Genomic DNA, 21,619 nt, shown 5'->3' on the forward strand with positions numbered 1-21,619 from the left:
AACCTTCTCAGCTCATCTAGGATGTACACATATTTAAGCTCTATATATGTGAGAAAAGGGAAAGGTATACAGCATAGATGAAATTCCGATCTTAATCATCCATAAATGAAAGGAAAACAGACTTGTGTTGGCTTGCAAGATGTGAGACTGAAATCATTTTTCTCTCTCACTGGATGTGTTTTCTTCCTGTTTTAGAAAGGAAACATGGCAGCTGGAGGTGGCAGTAAGTTCTCTTCAAATTATTCGAAACTACTCTCGTTATCTGGTTTAACTATTAATCAACACTTGGGGTGCTGGGGAGTGGGCTTGTGGGATTGTGATTGTTTAAAAAACTTGTTTTAAAAATGTTTTAAAAAACATTTTATGTTGTTATTGCAATGCATTAATTTAGGTCATTCCTACAGTTCACACACAAACACACACATTTATATTATATGATTTAGCCTGTATTGTGTAAGTTAGGGATTAGTAGAGTGGAAAGAGAATTCAGTGAGTATAATAGCTCTTTATGCCTTGCGAGTTTCTCACCGGTCTGACTACATGAATTTGACTTTTTGACATATTTGTTATTTGAGCGCTAACAGTGTTGTACGTTTGATACGGGCACTACCTTAGATGGAGAAACCAACAGTCTAAAAACAAACAAAAGTAGTCATACCTTAAAAGTACTTAAAACACACTGAATTGAATGACCTGTCTGAACAAAATCCCAGTACATGTGATATTTGAATCTCTCCATGTCTCTTTTCTCACACAGATGACTTTCAGCTTGTTATCCCTGAAAGAGGGGAAAGAGTTAAGATTTGCTTGGGATCTACTCTCATTGTCTCATGTCACTTGTCTCCTGCAATCAGTGCTGTTGACATGGAGGTTGCTTGGTATGGTGGGACGTCATGTGTTTGCGCCTATAAGAACAGAAAGATGACACCGGGTGTTGACTATGAGGACAGAGCCAGTCTGTTCATTCATGACCTGATCAAAGGGAATGTGTCCTTAAGAGTGAAAGATTTTAGAAAGTCTAAAGATCTGGGAGATTACATGTGCCAGGTCACCAGTGGAAATAAAACACAGCAGATAACAGTAGATGTAGCAGAAGAAGGTAAGCGCTTCATAACTCTACTCAAGATATACTAGTATTGTGCAAACCCAAACATGCCTAATTAATACATTGCAATGGACAACAATGACTGTCCAATTAACACTTTTGTTTGTTGACATGCAGTCTCTGCCAATTTGAAGGACGTCTTTACAGTGGTAAGACAGCACGGTTATTTTTGTGAATAAGATATAGCACAACACAATACAAGACAATAGTCAAGTCAGGTCACCTTTATTTACATCAGCCTAGCGCTTTTTACAATGCATATTGTTTCAATGCAACTTTACAGTGATGATAGGAAAATTATGCAACAAAGTTTGTTTCTAGAAGAAAATAGTGTCATATCCAGCTTAAGTTAGTTCAGAGATGGTTCTGTTTTGTTGTAAAAAGTTATAGCCGCTCATATCTCATCATCAAGCTCAGTTCAGTTCTCAGGCAGATCAATAATCATTTTTGAATATTAAGTGTCCCTATAAGCAAGCCAAAAGCCAAAGGAAAGGAACAGTGGCAAGGAACCAAAACTCAATCAGGTGACTGAAACCAGGCTCATTCGGGGGCCAGTTCTCCTCTGGCCAACAATATAGAGGCGATAAACAATAAACAGTGATACCAAAAACAAGAATAATTAACCAGTAATTTTCCAGTTCATAGATTCAAGGGGGCAAATCTGGCCTATTCATTGTGTTAAATGCTTAAATATTCATAAAATTGGATTGCATGTACATTGCATTTTATATGAAATTTAGGTAAATTACTAAATAACAAAAAGCTAGAGAAATAGCACATAGAACTAGAACCACTGGAAAAAGAAAATGAGGCTCAAACAAACTACAAATGCAATGATTGCCAAAGGAGACATACACTTGTGTAGAAGCACACTATTTGGTAAACAAGACTCAGGTGGAGACAGTACATTTGCAAGTAGCCACAACAAGATGCTAACAATTAACACATTTAATTCAAATTTGGGGCTGTTTACACTACACCGTTTTCAACTAAAAACGTAAAACTTTTTATGCGTTTTGGCCTCTCGTTTGCATGACAACAGCGTTTTGGGTGCCTGAAAACACAAAGTTTTGAAAACCGGTTTCAAAGTGCAAGTTTTTGAAAACGGTCTCCGTGTAAACAACATAAACCAGAATCTGTGAAAACGATGACGTCATGCACATGCGTAATGCGTATTACGTGTTCAGTCTATGGGGCTGTTTACACGTCACAGTTTAAACAAAACATCTCAGTTATAGCAGGCATATCGTTTGTTGTGTAAACGTACCCTATGTTTCATCACCATCTAATGGACTGGCAGCAGAATACAGCTTTTTTAGTAGTTTTTGCGGATCCGTGTGAATGGGGATCGTTTTGACAATGGTGTTGCCTGTACGCCTAAGGCCCCGTTTACACGTACATGGTTATTTTGAAAAACTGAGACATTTCCCTTCGGTTGTGCCCCTCGTTTACACGCAAACGGAGAATTCTCCTCTGAAAACGATTCTTTCTAAAAAAACGTTTTCACGTTTGCATGTCAACTGAGAAAAACTGAGGTTTAGGCAGTCGACGTCACAGTATGCGACAGAACTTGCACTGCGTCAAAAGTGTGACCTATATTTCCGGGATTCCGATTGGCTAACGTGGCCTTGAGCTTCTCGTTACACTGCCACCTATAGGTTTGGCATGCTCTTGACGGCATATACACGGGTTCGTGTAAACGAACACTTTTCTGAAAACGGAGAGGGGTGAAATGTCCGTTTATGAAAAAAACCGGCCACGTGTAAACGTAGCCTAAAACTCAAAGGAAAAACTTCTCAGTTTTAAGGATATCATTGTCGTGTAAACGTACCCTAAGAAAACGTATAAAAAGCTTACTGAAATGGTGTGGGTTTAAGTAGATTTTTAAAATGATTTTATTTTAATATTTCAATATTTCAAATTGTATTTGCAGTTGTAGTGTTTGGGATTCAGAAGCTAAGAATAAAAAAAATATTAGCAAGCTTAATTATTTTATATGACACAAAAATAAGGCAGATAGTCTTAAATAGAACTATGAACAATCTCAAAAAAGTGTACCTGTCCGTTTAAATTTCAACCAATGTTGTGAAAATAGCCTTTTTTTTCTTTTTTCTTTTTTTTTTTCTTTTCTTTTTCTGTCAAATACATAAATGTCAGTGTGGCAAGGAATTTAGTAAGCTTTAACCACTTGTGTTGTGACTCATTGTAAGGAATCACCATCCTTTATAATGATATTATGTTTGTCCAGACAAACTGAATTTATAAAACCTTTTTCTCAATTAGGATTACAAAAGAGAATCTAGCAACGGTAAGTTCTTAAAATCTAAGAATGTTTGGCATACGGGTGTTTCCCTGTGTATTTAAGTTTGTGTTCCCCTCTGTTTCTTGTCTTGTCTCATCTATGATTTCATGTGGTTGGGTTTTCCTCGTTTGGATTTATTATTAAAGACTGTTTCCTGATTTCTTCGTTCGCTACTTATAAACACCAGTGACACAAAGCAGAAGTGATGGGCACTTTTGAAAACTGTTTTGTGAAGCTTTGAAACCTATTCAGTTCGGAACTGTCAAAGTCACATGATTTCAGTAAATTAGGCTTAGTTACATCATAATCGTTTTTAAATTTCAATGCGATGATCTCTGTTGACCCATTAACCAGTGTCTGTACAGGTTTTATCTGATCAATTGTATAAATTTGTAAACATTTAATGACACATTTATATAAAAAAAGGAAGAGTTGTAGTTAAGTCTCTCGTTCTGTTTGACCAAGCTCTCCATAAAACAAACAAATCAAGCTATCAATTTTATAAATGAACACATATTATAAAGACGCTTAATGGTATTGTTAACTGCATTTAATAGATACAATTGATTCAAAGTTTCAAAAAGAATAGCACTCTTATCAGCACTCTGGCTATCTGCCTTCGACGTAACGTTGACCGTGACTGGCTGATAGGGAATTTTGGGGTATAAATTCACAAAATAATAAGGAACAGGTGACCAAATCACTATGGAGACTAATAAGAGTAACTATAGGAACAAAGTAAAACAGGAACTAAACACAGGAAGTGAACACTGGGAACAATGGATATAGAAAATATAATCCTTGAACACAAGATGGGAAAAGCAAATTAGCAAAACAAATAAATATAAACTACTGTTCAAAAGTTTGGGGTCAGTAAAATTTGTACTTTTATTCAGCAAGGACGCAATCAATTGATTAAGAGTGACAGTAAAGACATTTATAATGTTGCAAGATTTCGGTTTCAATTTCAAGATTTCTGTTCTTTTGAAATTTCTATTCATCAAAGAATCATGAAAATTGATTTTCACAAAAATATTAGGCAGTACAACTGTTTTCAACATTGAAAATAATAAGACATGTTCCTTGAGCACCAAATGTTTCTTGAGCACATTAGAATGATTTCTGAAAACTGGAGACTTGAGTAATGGCTTCTGAATATTCAGCTTTGCTATCGCTGGAAAAAAATATTTTAAAATAGATTACTATTGAAAACATTTATTTTATATTGTAATTATATTTCACACTATTATTGTTTTTACTCTATTTTTAATCAAATGAATACAGCTCTGGTGAGTAATAGACTTCTGTTTCTCATTGCTCTTATTTGACAAGATGGTATTAAAATGAATTATTTCTTTTTTGTTTGTTTAGAGGATCACAGTGATTCAGACAAGCAGCTTGAGGTTTGCACATTAATATATAAACTAACACACACTGGTTGTAAATATCTTTATTTTACATCATTCATAAAATTAATTGCTAGTTTGACACTCTTAATATCAATCAGCTTGCATCAACTTACAGTATATTGTTCTCTGTTCTTGAATTTTTCAAAAATAACGTAACACAATTGTACAGTATTACAACAATTTCCCAGCTTTTTCTTAAAAATTGTTTTTCACAACAATTGAATTTAGTTTATCTTTGACCACTTTAGGATCACTATAAAGTGTTATAGTGATCACACACTATAAAGTGTGTGGTGATGTTATGGCATAACATACTTTTTTTTTTCATCTCAATTAAAGGATTGCAAGATGGGAGACGCAAGATGCGGTAAGTTGTTTTAGAATTGAAGATACATATTTTGCTTATTGAACACCAGAACATTTCTTCCTTATATAAAGAGCAAAGATATCTACTACAAATCATTTCACTGCTGTTTTGAATTAAAAATAAAATTAAAAATCAACACAGAGAAACATGTTTTCTCTTATCTTTCTCTTTTTTTTCTTTTCCTGGAGGCCAGTCCCCCTAATGAAACCATTATTTGACAGTTTGAGGGACATGTTATGTGTGGATCTTGTAATATTTATATGCTTGTTTTTTGTTCTGCATCATATTGAATTATCAATCCAATCAATATCAATCAAAAAAAAGAAAAAAAAAGATAATAGTCAAAATAATAGACTTCTGTTTCTCATAGCTATTATTTGACAAGATGGTGTTCATTTTTTGTATTTTTTATTTTTTGTAGAGTTATCAAACCAATCTGAATATCACGGTGATTCAGACAATCAGCTTGAGGTTTGTGTGCACATTAATATATGAACTAACTCACACTGTGTTTATAACTTTATTTTTTTTTAAATATCTTTATTTTATCAATCCACTACATGTATATCGCAGAGCTTCAGGGAAGAATGTTTTTTTTTTTTCATTCGACATCAGATAATAAATGAAACTACATTTGTTCTAATCTCAATTAGGATAACAGAATGGGAACCAAAAGCAAAAGTAAGTTGCTTTAAAATTATATACTTTTAGCATTTGAATGTGCATTGTTTATTAATAATTGCCAAATGAGTTTTGTGAGTTGATGTTTCAAGTTTAGTTAACTTTAGTTTAGTTGGATATTTAAGTTATCTCAACAAATTTTAACTTGTTATAACTAATCACAGCCACATTTTTTACAGTGTTGCTCTATATAAGCATAATAGGGAGTTTTTTATGTATTTTCTCATTTTACTTGTATCTCTCATAATCTGTGTGATGTGTGAATCTTGTTTGAGAAGAGCACTCAGTGTTTTCCTGCTTTATAGTACAATCAACCCAAGCTTCATATCACTATGAATCAAACAGGAGCCATGGGGTATGTGTACACATCCATGCATTATGTGGTTATTAAATTAAGCATAAATAATTTAGAATTCCCCCACTTTTAATATTTATTCCATTTAATAAACTGTGCTCTGTATTTGTTTTCATCTCAATTGGGATTCTAAGATGGAAGTCTTGTGCAACAGTAAGTTTAGGAATCATTCTTTTTCCAGAACATTACATTTTGAGCGTGCAAGTAAAAGTGAGTCCATCTTTCTCTCTTTTCTTCACAGATAACTTTCAGCTTGTTGCTCCCAGTACAGCACACGATCCAGTGGTTTCTTTGGGGTCTGATTTCATTATTCCCTGTCACTTGTCTCCTGGAATCAATGCTCTTGATATGGAGATCAGGTGGTCTAAGGATACAGCCAGTGTTTGCCTGTATAAGGACAGGCGGCTAACAGAAGGGGGTTTCTTCAAGGGCAGAGTGAGTCTGTTCATGACGCACAAGCTAAGAAAAGGAAATGTGTCATTACTTCTGAAAAACTTCATGATGTCAGATGTTGGAAATTACCATTGTCAGGTCATCAGTAATGACAGAAGCGAGGAGATAACAGTAAGAGGTGAGCAGTCCTCAATGTGCTCATTCATAAGGTCCTGTCAGACTCTGAACTTAAACAGAAATCTAGAGATCTACACACAACATGTGATCAGTAAACTGTTAGAGTCTGAACCAAATCTAATATACTGTAGTGCATATGGTCATGTCTCAGTCTTATCTGATCTACTTAAACAAGAATAAACCATTCATCAGAGGGAATGTAATAAAAAACACTGACACTGATATGTCAGGACAATAATTCCTGTTTGAATATGAATTGTAAGAGACGTAAACTGTAAACACAACCACATGTAATGTAGCTATGAATTGTACAAGGTTAACAACTTTTTTTAAAACTCTCTTTGGAAGTTAAAATTTCTATAGTAGAACATTTTAGATGATTAAGTATGACTGTACAGGGCCTAAATACCTTTTTAAATACATTATGAAAATCTAGCTGATAGCTACAGCATAATGTTTTCCAGCACGCTATAGGAAACTGAATGGGAAATGCAATCATGTAGTGTTGTGTTAAGGCCATAGATGTCTATTTTTTCAAATATCTATGAACACAATTTCCATAAACCTATATTCACACACGAGTAATGTTTTTTTTTTTTTTTTTTTTTTTTTTTTTAAGTAAGGATTCCTGCTGTCCAACCTGTGAGTCAGTCACCAATTCAAGATGAAAATGCTCAGTTATTGCAACTTGAGGTCAGTAACTTCCTACAATAAAAACATTTCAGAAAAAATAACACTACAATGTCCAATACAAATAAATTTAAATAGTAGCCTACATTGTGTTTAATTTGAATCTCCTTCTCCATCTCCAAGGAGATTCTAGTTAAATGGTCTGCCAAGCGTGTCAGAGATTTAAATCAAAACCGAATATGCATATGTTAATCAGTTGTTCGTATATCAAGCAGGGACACGTCTGTGTGCAGTTTGTTTTGTGATTTCACCGAAACGAGAGTCTCCGCAACTGCTTTGCGCTAGCCTGGCAAGCCAGACTTACATCAAGTCAAGTCAAGTCACCTTTATTTATATAGCGCTTTTTACAATACAGATTGTATCAAAGCAGCTTCACAGTGATTACATGAAAATAATACAAAAAACAATTTCATCATCGTCCACCTTTAAGGCAGATCTATAATATTGTTGAATATTAAATGTCTCCAACTAAGCAAGCCAGAAGGTAAGGCAACAGCGGCAAGGAACCAAAACTCCATCAGGTGACAGAATGGAGAAAAAAACCTTGGGAGAACCCAGGCTCAGTCGGGGGCCAGTTCTCCTCTGGCCAATGAGTGAACAGTGTATGAAGTTCAGAATGAATCAGAGTATTTGTCCAGTTCCGGTTGGTTGAAGTCGGAGTGGAGAGGAGGAGAGACTGATTGACACTTCAGGTCAGCGGCGTCGTCGTGTCCTGGCGCTGGTCCTTCATCAGATCTGGATACGGCCTGGTTCCGGTGGACAGCGGTAAACCTCGGGATAGACAGAGAGACTAATATTAGCGTAGACGCCATCCTTCTTATGATGTACCAAGTACATCAGGATTTACGGAAAGTGTTCCCGGTCCCGGCTGTTCAAAACTATGCAGCCTAATTATAGAAGTCTATAATGTGTTATGTGTATGCTAGGCCGAAGAGATGTGTTTTTAGTCTAGATTTGAACTGACAGAGTGTGTCTGCTTCCCGGACAGTGGTGGGAAGACTGTTCCAAAGTTTTGGTGCTAAATAAGAAAAGGATCTACCGCCAGCAGTCGATTTTGATATTCTAGGTATTATTAACTGGCCGGAATTTTGAGATCGCAGTAGACGTGAAGGACTATAATGCGTTAAGAGCTCGCTCAAGTACTGCGGAGCTAAACCATTGAGTGCTTTGTAAGTGATCAGCAATATTTTAAAATTTATACGATGTTTAATAGGCAGCCAATGCAGTGTTGACAGAACGGGGCTAATATGGTCATACTTCCTGGTTCTAGTAAGAACTCGAGCTGCTGCGTTTTGAACTAGCTGTAGTTTGTTTATTAAGCGTGCAGGGCAACCACCCAGTAGAGCATTACAATAATCTAGCCTTGAGGTCATAAACGTATGAACTAATTGTTCTGCATTATTCATTGAGAGCATATGACGTAATTTAGATATATTTTTAAGATGGAAGAAAGCGGTTTTACAGATACTAGACACATGATTTTCAAATGAAAGATTGGTATCAAAGAGCACACCCAGGTTCCTAACCGACGACGAAGACTTAACAGAGCAGCCATCAAGTGTTAGACAGTACTCTAGGTTATTACGTGTGGAAGTTTTTTGTCCAATAATTAGAATCTCTGTTTTTTCTGAATTTAGTAGTAGGAAATTACAAGTCATCAAATTTTTTATATCAGCTATGCATTCCGTTAATTTTGTGAATTGGTAGGTTTCGTTAGGTTTTGAAGAAATATACAGCTGAGTATCGTCGGCATAACAGTGAAAGCTAATTCCATGTTTCCTCATGATATCTCCTAATGGTAGCATATACAGAGTGAACAGCAGCGGTCCTAGTACTGAGCCTTGTGGTACGCCAGACTGAACTTGTGATTGATAAGACATCTCTTCATTTACTGCTACAAACTGATAACGGTCAGATAAGTATGATTTAAACCATGTGCAATTCCACTAATGCCAACATAATGTTCGAGTCTATTTAAAAGGATGTTGTGGTCAATGGTGTCAAATGCAGCACTAAGATCAAGTAATACTAATAGAGAGATACAACCACGATCGGATGATAAGAGCAAATCATTTGTGACTCTAACGAGAGCTGTCTCGGTACTATGGTGCGGTCTAAATCCGGACAAAAAATCCTCGCAGATATCATTTCTATCAAGAAAAGAACACAGTTGTGAGGATACTGCTTTTTCTAATATCTTTGACAGAAATGGCAGATTAGAGATCGGCCTGTAATTGACTAGTTTTGTAGGATCAAGTTGCTGTTTTTTAACAAGCGGTTTAATCATAGCTAGCTTAAAGGTTTTTGGTACGTATCCTAGAGACAAAGATGAATTAATGATATTAAGAAAAGGATCTATGACATCTGGAAGCATCTCTTTCAGCAGCTTAGTTGGTATAGGGTCTAACATGCACGTTGTCGTTTTAGATGATTTGACGAGTTTGCAAAATTCTTCCTCTCCTATAGCAATGAATGAATCAAATTTTCCCTCAGGGAGACTACAATGCACTTCCTGATGCGATACTGTATTAGACGGTTGCATAGTAATAATTTTGTCCCTGATATTATCGATCTTATAAGTGAAGAAGTTCATAAAGTCATTACTGCTGTGTTGCTTGGAAACTTCTGGGCTTGAAGCTTTCTTTTTCGTTAGTTTAGCCACTGTTTCAAATAAATACCTAGGATTATGTTTATTTTCTTCTAATAGGGTTGAAAAATAAGCAGATCTAGCAGCTTTTAAAGCCTCTCTGTAAGCAATCGAGCTCTCCTTCCATGAAATCCGAAACACCTCTAGTTTTGTTTTCTTCCAGTTGCGCTCCATTTTTCTGGCTGCTCTCTTAAGGGCCTGAGTGTGCTCGTTGTGCCTCGGCGTTGGACTATGTTCTTTAAAGGAACACTCCGACTTTTTGGGACTTTAGCCTATTCAACTTATCCCCCAGAGTTAGATAAGTCCATACATACCTTTTTCATCTCCGTGCGTGCTATAAGTCTGTTTGACGCACCCACTGCTAGCCTAGCTTAGCACAAAGACTGGATGTAAATGGTTGCAGCTAGCATACTAATCCAAATAAGTGACAAAATAACGCAAACATTTTCCTATTTACATGTTGTGATTTGTATAGTCACAGAGTGTACAAAAAACAAAGTCACATGAGACACAGACATATTTTAACCGTATAAATACTGGGAAGTTGGGAACTATGTTCTCTGAAGGCGAAGCACTGCTACTTGAGCGGAGTGATATCCGCAGCACCTGAGACATGATATGGCAGCTGTCGCAACTCTGTCGTCATATGTTAAGCCCGCCCCCGCCTACTCTATACACGACGTGATTGGCCTGACCCAATTTAGTTTTTTGCAGCTAGAAGGTCTATGGAGAGTTGCTAGACTGCCCTGGCTGCAAAATACATTTTGCTGCCGCTAGGGTGCGTCTAGATTTCTAGGCTAGCTTTGCGCATCATCCGCGTGAAAACTGTGCGCGAGGTGAGCCACAAGAGATAGCAGCGGCAACCAGCACTTATTAACACACACACACACATCAGCGCTATCGGCTAGTTAACCAGATATGTTTTATTTATTTGTATTAGTTTCATCCGTGCCACGAGATGTTTAAAAAAAGGGTGGGGACAACATCGACCCTGGCAAAAAGTGGTGGGGACATGTCACACCTGCAAATTGCGCCTATGAATGAGGTAAGACAGAGAGTATAATCTTTACATTATCCATGGTACATTTTTACTTTCAAGAATATAAGCTACATTTTCAAATTAATATTGTGAAACAATATCAAAATAAGACTGCAAATAAAAGAAGAGTGCAAAGCTCCAAGATAAATAATTAGCTAATTAAACTTGAGTATTAAAGGAATAGTTCACCCAAAAATGAAAATTAGCTCATGATTTACTCGCCCTGAAGTCATCCTAGGTGTATATGACATTCTTCTTTCAGACGAATACAATTGAAGTTATTAAAAAATGTCCTGGCTAGGCTATAATGGGGGTCAATGGGTAGGCTATAGACGGCCGTACGCAAGTCGACTTACGCCAAAAGAGTAACACTTGAACTTGATGCACAACATAATGACGATTGACGAACGTGGTTGATCAGCCTTGTTTGTTTGAACCATAGACAGTATATAAACGGTTTGAACTGTGAGAGCCGTCAAAGCTTACGCTACTCCTACGTCATACATCGTCATCGTTAAGTGTTAGGCCATTAATTGCACACTGAGTCCGAAATTTTCGTATGCGTTTTTTCGTATTCGTGATTCTGTGGCTCTGAATTGTCAAAGCACCATTCAAACACCATTCAAACTGCTTGTTACGGATGCGAAAAACGCAGAAAATCGGACCCGTTTCGATTTTTTTTATGACGGACGAAAGTTTCGGAGGCAGTGTGCAAGCGTGATTGACATAACGTGAGGTCGTATTTATTTTTTAACGTGCGAAAATTTCGGATGCGAATCGGACTCAGTGTGCAATGGCCTTTACTCTTTTGGCGTAAGTCGACTTGTGTACGGCCGTCTGCCGGAAGCTAGTAATTTTAGTCGATAAAGTTTTAAATATGGATATTTTTCTTACACGAACGCATCGCTTTAGAATCCCCCCAGGTGTGAACTAGCCTATCCCTTTAATTGTAAATACAGCTGAAAATACATTGTAAAACCATTATAACTGCATCTCATTTAGGATAAAACGACAAGAGAACCATCCAACGGTAAGTTGTCTTAAAATATCCTATCTATCTATCTATCTATCTATCTATCTATCTATCTATCTATCTATCTATCTATCTATCTATCTATCTATCTATCTATCTATCTATCTAGTTGTGAAAAACCTGTTGTTTTATTTATTTATTTTTCATTATAGAATTATCAAGGCACACTTCACATCACAGTCCATCAGATAAGAAACAACATGGGGTATGTATGTACTGTCCATAAATATATCCAAACTATTGTTTTACAGTCTACATCACACCATTCATTGATAAATAAATTAAGCATAAATTAATTAATCATCAGAATGAATCCCACTTTGTTTTCTTACTGCATTTTAAACTCGCCTCATGTTGTGACTCTCGTAAAGAATTACTGCAATATTAATGTTTGAATGTTATGTTGGATCAAAATCTTTAATAATTTAATATTTTTTAAATCTCATCCGAATTAGAATTACAGCATGGCCGTGTCAAGCAATGGTTAGTTTTCTTGAAGTCATTGACACATCATCAGTTTTACTCATTCTAAGAATATTTATGGTTTGTTTGTGTAAGTCCATCTTTTTCCACTCTTTTCCTCACAGATCATTTTCAACTTGTCATTCCACAAACAACTCAAGAATCAACAGTTTCTCTGGGTTCTGAATTCATTGTTCCTTGTTACTTGTCTCCTGAAATCTGTGCCACTGGTATGCAGATCAAATGGTTTAAGGAGACAGACTGTGTTTGCGTCTACAAGAACAGACACGTGACTGAGGGGAGAGCTTACAAAGACAGAGTGAGTCTCATCACTCACGAGCTGGAGAGAGGAAATGCGTCCTTACATCTAAGTGACTTCAGTGTGTCAGATGTTGGAGATTATCATTGTCAGGTCACCAGCAGAGACAGAGCAAAGGAGATTACAGTAGGAGGTGAGTATTTTGCTAGTTCATACTACTGTACATCAACCCAGTGCTCTAATGAACAAATAAAGTCAAATGTAACCAGCATCAACGTAAGCTGCATCAATGCCACTTATGGAAGCCCAATCATAAATTAATTAGTTTTGTAAGGAGATGTATTAGTTAGGTATCAAATAAGTTACCACAAATCTCTTACAAACCTATTCACACTTGAGTTATCGTGTTCTTAGTGAGGATAAATCCTGAAGTCCAACCTGTGAGCCAGTCACCAACTTCTCAAGATCGAAGTATTCAGCTAATGCTGTTTGAGGTAAGAAAACCTACAGGTTCATTGATTTGAAACGACTGCATATTACCCTAAGTCATTTGAGTTTAACCCTATACGATCTGGGTTTTTTTGGGCTCTGAATATGTTTTGACATGCCCTGTCATCTGTGCTTATTTCAGTGCTTATAACATTTACATGTCTTGTTACACTATATTCAACACAAACTCTGTTATTATAATACTTGTGAGTTTTAAGAAAGTTTATCACTGGCATATTCTAAAAACAGTTGAATGGAATTTTAATAAAAATAAATATATTACATTTATTATTTATGTTAGCACTGTCCAGTCAAGTCAACTTTATACTCCTGGGACCCAGGAATAGACTTTTGTCCTTTGTAGTGGACATTATATTTTAGTGAATTTCTCTGACACCATACATGTAACAGTTTTAAGTCTGGTAATGTCCTTTTTGAAACATGACGTAGGAGTAGCGTAATTCAAATGACTATTTTTTTCTGCGTCTCAGGATGTTATTGTCATTCTGCTGTATGTGGAGACATAGAAAGGAATGAAATGTGCCTCACAGCACCACTGTGCTACATATAAATGTACATATACCTAATCTACAGAAGTATCCAACTATATATTTTAAGTACTTTACATATACTATAGTTTACACATGTAACGACAATGAAAACAGTGCAAGATGACATTAAGGGCACAAGGATGTAACGGACACCTGTATGCACGTGAACGTGTGTTTCTCAGCTGAGCATGGGTAGCAGTGGGGGTGTTAAAGAGTCCAGATATACACATATACAGAGAGAGAGAGCTGCTCGGCTCACTCTCAGTGGGGCCTGGTAGAATCAATGTAGTGGGGTTAAGTGGAAGGAGACTTGATATTTTCAAAGGGCGCAGGATGGGAAGTTAGTCGCTGATAGGCCCTCTTGGAGAGTGATGTAGTGTTGGTGGTCCGGGTTTGTATAACTAATGTCAGACATTTTACAGATACACAAAATATGGACCGAAGAGGAGACGAGCAAAATGGTTGAATCTGCTCTAATGTCAGGTGAGAGTACATATAGTAAGAGGTCCGACTCAACAAACAGACTACTCCATCTAATACAGGGACACTATTATAGTCCCCCATGTAGTCTAGAATTGTATCCCTTAAAACTCTCCTTTGATCACCAAAATTACATATTTAAAGTTTTTCCATGAAAAAAATCTTCATGCCTTAAAATAGCTTGAATGTAACTCTACACCCTTGCTTAATTTAGTACACTCGGTTCTATGAATATGCAAATTAGCCCAGCTCAGAGATCCACTCTTTGACGATCACACGTTGACGTGATTGGTTACAAGGTAGTTTGTGACGTCGAAACACCAGCGAATTCAAACTATTTTTGAGACTGTCTTTGGTTCAATGCAGTTTTAATGAGGAAATACTCAGAAATGGTGTTGACTTGAATGAATTTACACATAGTTTGTCTTAAAGCATATTAAAAAGAGCACATAAAAGCTGGATTTTAATACAATACTATTAACATGACATGTTGCTATTTCCATTTTCAGAGATGAACGCGAACAATGTGCAGGAGCTTCACCAAATGTTGATTACGGCTTACACAGAAAGAGACAGACAACTGGAAAGAACTGAACAGGCCTTGAGAGAGACCAGACAAAACTTGGACAGAGTGTTAAGACTTAACCCTCATCAATTTTTGGATAGAGACAACCCAAAACCTTTTCAATAGCCATACAGGTTGATGTTTATTGATTTTTCTTAATTATATGAAACATATTACAATATATTTCAGATGTTTTTTTTTCTCTCAGAAATGTGAAATTTAAATGAATAGCCAACTTAGCTTATTTCTATTCCATAAAATAAAATGGTAACACTTTGCAATAAGGTTCATTAGTTAATTGTAATGTATAATATGTATTTAATGTATTTAATGTTAATTTTAAAACATTTGTTACAGTATTTATTATTCTTTGTTAATATTAGTTGATAAAAATACAGCTGTTCATTGTTTGTTCATGTTAGTTCACAGTGCATGAACTAAAGTTAACAAATACAACATTTTATTTGAATAATGTATTAGTAAATGTTGAAATTAATATTAACTAAGATTAATAAATGCTGTAGAAGTATTGTCAATTCTTAGTTAATGTTAACTAAGGTAGTTAACTATGTTAACTAATGAACCTTATTGTAAAGTGTTACAAATAAAATAAAGCAGCACTTAATGAATGTAAATTTCTATTCATTTAATGATCAATGTATAGTAGGATTTCTTTATATTATCATTTCTTTATTTTGTGATTGGTGACATTCTTTTTAGCCAAATTAGCAATAGCTACTTGTCGAATGTCATGTAACAATTAGCCTAATGTTCATGATCAAAGTGTAAACAATGAATTGTATCTGTATATAAATAATGCCAAAAGCAACCCTTCTCTTGCTTTTTTAAATGCTTTTTTTTTTTTTTTTTTGGTAAATGATCCATTACATCGACCTCTTTATTGTTGCAGTTGCTGCTTATAGTCCCTGTGTGTAGCATGTTATTAGTTATTGTGTTCTTCACTTTAAAGACCTGAAAATGATTCAAGCTTTTTACCTCAAGAAAAAAAGAAGAAGAAGTTTTCAAAATGACTTGGTGAAGTTACAACATTACAACGGAACGGCAGTGCCCCCGCGTGGACACAGTATCCCACACTTCACCGTTTAGTCAGTTTACTTTTTTCCCGGCCACATTATATCAAAAGATTACTCTCATGAAGAGTTTGAAATGCTCCGTTTCACGGGGTGATATTTTGGAACATAATTTTAAAATGTGAGAAAACCAAGTGTTATTAAAGTAGCTGCGAATGGTCGTGTTTTCTTGCATCCGCCGCAATAGCCTAAAGGTGAATAGTGTTTCTAAGAACAGTCCGAATGTGTCACATGGGCATCTGCTGCAGCTGATCCTGGATCAGTTCCATTAACTCGGAGCTTCTCTTGACTTCCTTTAGCGAGGTCAGTTCTTGTGGTGTCTGTGTGCGAGTGTAATTGCTAAAGACAGTGAGATGGAGGATTTGGCAGAGTATCATGGACCCATCAGTAAGAGCCAAGCAGAAGAGATCCTGAATGAAGCTGGCAGAGATGGCAGCTATCTGATCAGAGACAGCATGAGCTCCGCCGGCTCTTACTGCGTGTGTGTGCTGTGAGTAACATTGCATCTGTGTCTTGTGTTGTGAGTAGCGTTATGTGCAGAAATCCGTGACGGTGCCGTGGTGGTTATCAACTATTGTGGCTTGGGACCAAAAATGTGTCATGGACTCACGGGTCTGTTCTAACTTATATATTATATTATATTATAGGCTATAGTATGAGTGTGTATGAATGTAATCTCTGGACATAATTTTTCTTAATTTCTTAATATTAAGAAATGTGCATTGTGCAAAAAAGAAGTAGCCAACAAATAAAGTTGAATTATAGTAGGCCTATTCATATCAGTAAGTCTCAAGTGATGTCAGTAAATATGTTTATGGATTTGTAGGCTAGTATATTTAATATGAAATAAATGTAGGTATATAGGCTATATATATATTTTTCACTATAGGGACATTCGCCATGTTGTCATTATCATGTAACATACTGCGTCCCTTCACTGCCATTCATAAATCCTCTCCTGTGACCTCATGGGATAGTAAAGTGTCCATCAAATGCAATGGGGTATACTTGCCTAATCTTTCATGACCACTGTGAATTAGGTCATACTTTTGTCACATACTGTTTTTCACATAGGCTACTATATAGGGAAGTATGCGAGTTCGGATGCAGCCCAGAGGACATACTTAAAAAAAAAAAAAAAATGATATTCAAAATTAGTTACTACTCAAGAGAGCATGCGATTTTGGACGCTGGCATTCCCCTTTAGACTAGTCTGACCAACTTTGCTATTAGGAAGGCTAATCAGTCTTTTTGTATTCTAATGAGACCAATCCATCTTTAATATTTTTACCTAAAAAAGTTATGATCAGTCTTGAGGGAAATAATGATGTGCACTTGCAAGACTAGTCTTAGGGCGGTGGCTCAGTGGGTAGCACTGTCACCTCACAGGAAGAGTTTGCGTTGTGTGGAGATTGCATGATTGGATACATGTACAGTAGAAGTGTGTGTGAGTGAATGTTTCAGGAAGGGCATCGGGTGTAAAACCTGTGCCAAGTCAAATGTGTGTGTGAAGTGGACCCAGCAAGTGAGCTGAATAAGGGAAGATGGATGGACTTGCAAGACTAGTCTTAGTAGTTTATGCAACCAGCTACAGACTTACTGTAAGCATTCTAGACAGGCGTGTAATTGCTACAATACTATTCTATACTATCTATTATGCTGCATAATATCATAATAATAACTGTGTGTAAATCTCCAGGTGTGATGAATGGATTTACACCTACAGAGTTTTCAAACAAAAGGATGGCCTCTGGACAATAGAGGTATGAAGAGATCATAGAGCTTTCTATCTTTCCTCAAGTGAAACCTGGATATACTGTAGGCATACCGGAACATCTAATTTGATAAAAACAGATACTTCTGTCTTAATATATGTTGTGTGTGATGTTGTGTGACCATTTCTGTAGCAAAATTGAATGCAACTATGCAAATTGAATACAGTATTTTATAAACAGAACTACACTATATACTGTTGACTGCAGAAGCACACAGTGGATTTTTTTTCTCTATTTGTGGTTAGTGTGTTGCATTTATTCATTGCTCACCACACAAATTACCAGCCAGAGTCGCCAATGTATCTATTATGTTTCAATATCACCCACACAGCCCATTTCATACGCATTGATGAAAGGCAAGTTGTGCAAAAACTTCAAACACACTTTGAAATGCTGATAACATTTGCATTTTGGTTCACTATGAAACCAAAAACAGTTCCTTATAACATTAAAACAGGCACTTTAAAATGAGCAACAGAAGGTCATGTTTTATCTCATATCATTGTGCTTCCTGTAACTGATCAGCATTAACCACTTGTCACACGAGCAAAATACCACAAAGCTCTTTATTTATATTTTACACTCGGAGAAATCTTTCCATGCGTCATATGGTAGTATCACAAGTTTGTATATACTATTTCTTAGAGCTACCATTTCTATTAAATTGTAAAATAAAAAAAATATGTATAAGGTATTGCTAGTACTTTAAAATGTCTATTTAAGATACCAGGATTATTTTTATTGAATTATTTTTTCAGATGGCTCCTGGGATGAAGGAACGACTCTTTCGAAACGCCAGTAACCTCATTGCTGCGTTTAAGATCCCGGACCAAGGCATCTCTGTTCCTCTTCTGTATCCTGTGAACAAACCTAAACAATAACACACACGTTGAAACAAACACCTCACGGTTTCTAACTGCTGTAAATGCTTTCTATGTCAATTGTAGACATTTTGTACAAATTCTGTAAATTGTAAAAAATGTATTTAAGTGTATTAGATATATCAGGAAGGAGAAACCATTGAAATGCATTTAATGATTTCAATTTAGATTAAATGATGGTTGTTACCTTTCAAGTCGATATCAATATCAAATATAAAAGTAATTGCATATACAATAATTGTAACAACAAATGCTCAGCTATAATATATATAATAACTGTCCATTCCCTACTGTATGTTATATTGTACATCTCTGTACAATACTGTGTATTGTCAGTCTGCCAACAGTGTGCTTTCTTCAATGTTTTCAGAGGATTTTTCAAATAAAGAACCACCTTGAATGACTTAGTTTCAACAATACTCACTTCAGACAGCAGCAAATACAGATAGCCATCTATAGATCACTACAGAGAAACCCATGAAAACAATAGGCCTGAACACAGTTTTCAATCTAGTAATAAGAGTTTGATAAGTTTTTCTGTCTAACACTTTCTGCAACAATGCTATCACACTAACGTTAAAAACAAAATTGTTTTGATTTCAAAGAATTTATAGTAATTTTGATGTTATGAATAAAAAATAGAATATGCATAATGTACTTTTTCTCCAGTCACAAAAAATATTTGCAGAAGAGATAATGTTCTATTTGAATCTTTATGATTCTTTGAACTGATATACTGTAAAACATTGATGCCTCAGTGTTTGAATGATCATTCCTCTTGAGAAACAAATGCAAGATATAAAGGTTACAAATGAATCATAAATCACTCTGGAGTGAACAAGTGCTTCAGCTGTTCTGTGCAAATACTCACACATACTCGCAACACCGAAGAAAGGGTTAAATTTGCATTTTTATTTATAAAAAGGCCACTGCCCAAAGTACTTTGTTTTTAAATAGGCATGTTCAACAAACTGCATGAATCTGTGTACATAAAGCCTATCAGCCAAATATACACCACAGGAACTTGTTTGGCCAAGGAGAGGACACTGAAGTTTTTTTAGTACTTGACTTCTGAGAGAGGAAGATGATTTGATCATGAAAAAAATTACATATTCCTTTTTCATTTCAGCAATGATTGTGATAATGACAAAGATGCAAACTAAGATAAAAAGAAAAATATTTCTGCCACAATTTTTTTCCTCGTGCAAAGTAATCGTACTTCAATTGAAATGAACATCTGCAAAATATCGGAAACGTAACGTGCCTTTAGAGCACCTCTCGCACAAATCTTTGAAATATTTGCACACTCTAAAAATTCAGTCTAATGCATTTATCTCCACCTTATATTCAGTGCAAATATATATCTCAGATTAAGTTTACAAAGCTTGATGGTACAGCATATCCACAGAATTCACAAGAAAATACATTTACTCCTAATTCTTTTGAGTGTCATGTATAAATAGTCCAGTATCTATAAACAGTCTACAATAGTCCATTAATGATATACAAGTCCATATCAAGAGTCCTACACACAGAACGTCTACCCACAGTGCTGCAGACTTTAATAGTTTTTAAAAGACAAAAATACCGTTCTTGAGCAGGTGATTCTTTCATTTCCTTACACATCTTCCTCCTCAGGTCTCCTACTAGTTTCGAGAGGGATCAGAAAAAAGGAAAAGGACCAGTCAAAGTACTGGAAAAATCCAAAACGTTGGAGCTTTGACACTCATTTAGAAACAAAAATGACAGACACGTGAAGTGAGTTTCACATTTAGAGTGCAACATAAGCAACAGAAAAACAGTGAAGTCACATGACAATAAATTAAACAAAGAGCAGCATTTTAACTGTAAACTGAGACATGTTTCTGCCACTGTGTTTATATCCTGGGGGATGTTTACAAGAATTCACCTCACAGGCATTAGCATTCATGTTTTTGGCTCCTGCAAGCCAAACCCCAAACGTAAATAAATAAAAAACAAAAATAAAATAATCCAAAAATAAATAATTGCATATAACTAAGGCATGTGACGAATACTGAAGTTGATTATGTACAATATGTCTAAGCCCGTTTCATGTGATCGTTTCTAGCAGACCAGGAAGGCACAATTTCCACATACATAATTTTTTGATTTATTTCTACATTGGGGAAAAAAAAGAAAAGTAAACTGTACAGTTTTAGCAAAAAAAAAAAAGAAAAGAAAAAAAAAGTCTTCCACAGCAGCGGTGTAATTCTCTCAGCTTCGTCAACACTGATTAAGCAGAAACAACACAAGATGGTGGTGAGCTCTTGCCAAGACTCCAAACACTGTGAATCTCTTGCTGTTAAGGGGTTAAGTTTTGTGACACTTTCGAGTCAGATACTTCTCCAGGACTCCAGAACGCTGTTGTGAATTTGACAGTTCCAGATCTCTGTTTAAACGTCGGGTTTCTGGAAGGTCATTTGAACTGCGAGGGCCCTGAAAGCCTTCTACGCAAATCCTGGAATGCAAATCGACTGAAAATCCGGACACATTTAACAGCGCTCAATGAAATCACAAGGAAACCCCTCAGGTTTGCACGATTTAATGCCATAACCAGTTTGAGTCGCCAAGTCGAAATGATTACTGTACACGCTCGAATGAGAGAATCAGCATGTGTAGAGATGAAGACTCCTTAATGTATGTCTAGAACAGTCACAGGTGAATCGTTCTCTGCGCCTTCAGATTGGCAAGCAAGGCTTGTTCTTTAGTAAGAACGGTTAAGCCACTGTAAAACAGAAAGACAAGAAAGAAACAAAACCGAAAAACAGGAATCTGAACTTGCCAAGAGTGCATCAACAAATGCAAAATCAATACCATCATTTGTCACATTTTAAAGGCAATAGAGTC

The 21,619-nt window shown here is 36.0% G+C and overlaps 3 protein-coding genes across 6 annotated transcripts in view; 2 read left to right on the plus strand and 1 right to left on the minus strand.

The window, feature by feature from the left end:
- The first annotated feature begins 141 nt into the window (after nt 1–141).
- On the plus strand, nt 142–15,825 carry LOC306994961 (butyrophilin-like protein 2). 3 transcript variants are annotated; one of them, XM_079606011.1, is made up of 20 exons: nt 142–223; nt 758–1,099; nt 1,223–1,254; nt 3,389–3,413; nt 4,779–4,810; nt 5,156–5,183; nt 5,605–5,654; nt 5,837–5,864; nt 6,170–6,219; nt 6,354–6,372; nt 6,461–6,790; nt 7,409–7,482; nt 11,067–11,171; nt 12,168–12,195; nt 12,351–12,403; nt 12,654–12,681; nt 12,786–13,112; nt 13,334–13,413; nt 14,382–14,442; nt 14,949–15,825. In XM_079606011.1, the coding sequence occupies exons 1-20, from the start codon at nt 205–207 to the stop codon at nt 15,128–15,130; spliced, it is 1,893 nt and encodes a 630-aa protein (XP_079462137.1). In that variant the 5' UTR covers nt 142–204; the 3' UTR covers nt 15,131–15,825. The 3 variants fall into 3 exon arrangements, with proteins under 3 accessions (XP_079462137.1, XP_079462138.1, XP_079462136.1); XM_079606012.1 differs by lacking the exons at nt 6,170–6,219; nt 6,354–6,372; XM_079606010.1 differs by lacking the exon at nt 3,389–3,413 and having other exon boundaries at nt 6,354–6,790.
- Nucleotides 15,826–16,313: 488 nt separating this feature from the next.
- Nucleotides 16,314–19,155, plus strand: sh2d1aa (SH2 domain containing 1A duplicate a). The gene is made up of 3 exons (XM_079607161.1): nt 16,314–16,585; nt 17,795–17,858; nt 18,629–19,155. The coding sequence occupies exons 1-3, from the start codon at nt 16,449–16,451 to the stop codon at nt 18,749–18,751; spliced, it is 324 nt and encodes a 107-aa protein (XP_079463287.1). The 5' UTR covers nt 16,314–16,448; the 3' UTR covers nt 18,752–19,155.
- A 430-nt stretch (nt 19,156–19,585) lies between these two features.
- tenm1 (teneurin transmembrane protein 1) overlaps nt 19,586–21,619 on the minus strand; it is a 160,116-nt gene continuing 158,082 nt past the window's right edge. For both annotated transcript variants that reach the window (XM_079607920.1, XM_079607919.1), the window contains one exon: nt 19,586–21,497. In XM_079607920.1, coding sequence (XP_079464046.1) covers nt 21,425–21,497 — 73 coding nt within the window. In that variant the 3' untranslated portion in view covers nt 19,586–21,424. The remainder of the gene's footprint in view (nt 21,498–21,619) is intronic.

The sequence above is a fragment of the Phoxinus phoxinus genome (genome assembly GCF_949152265.1).
Source record: "Phoxinus phoxinus genome assembly, chromosome: 3".
NCBI classification, from domain to species: Eukaryota; Metazoa; Chordata; class Actinopteri; order Cypriniformes; family Leuciscidae; genus Phoxinus; species Phoxinus phoxinus.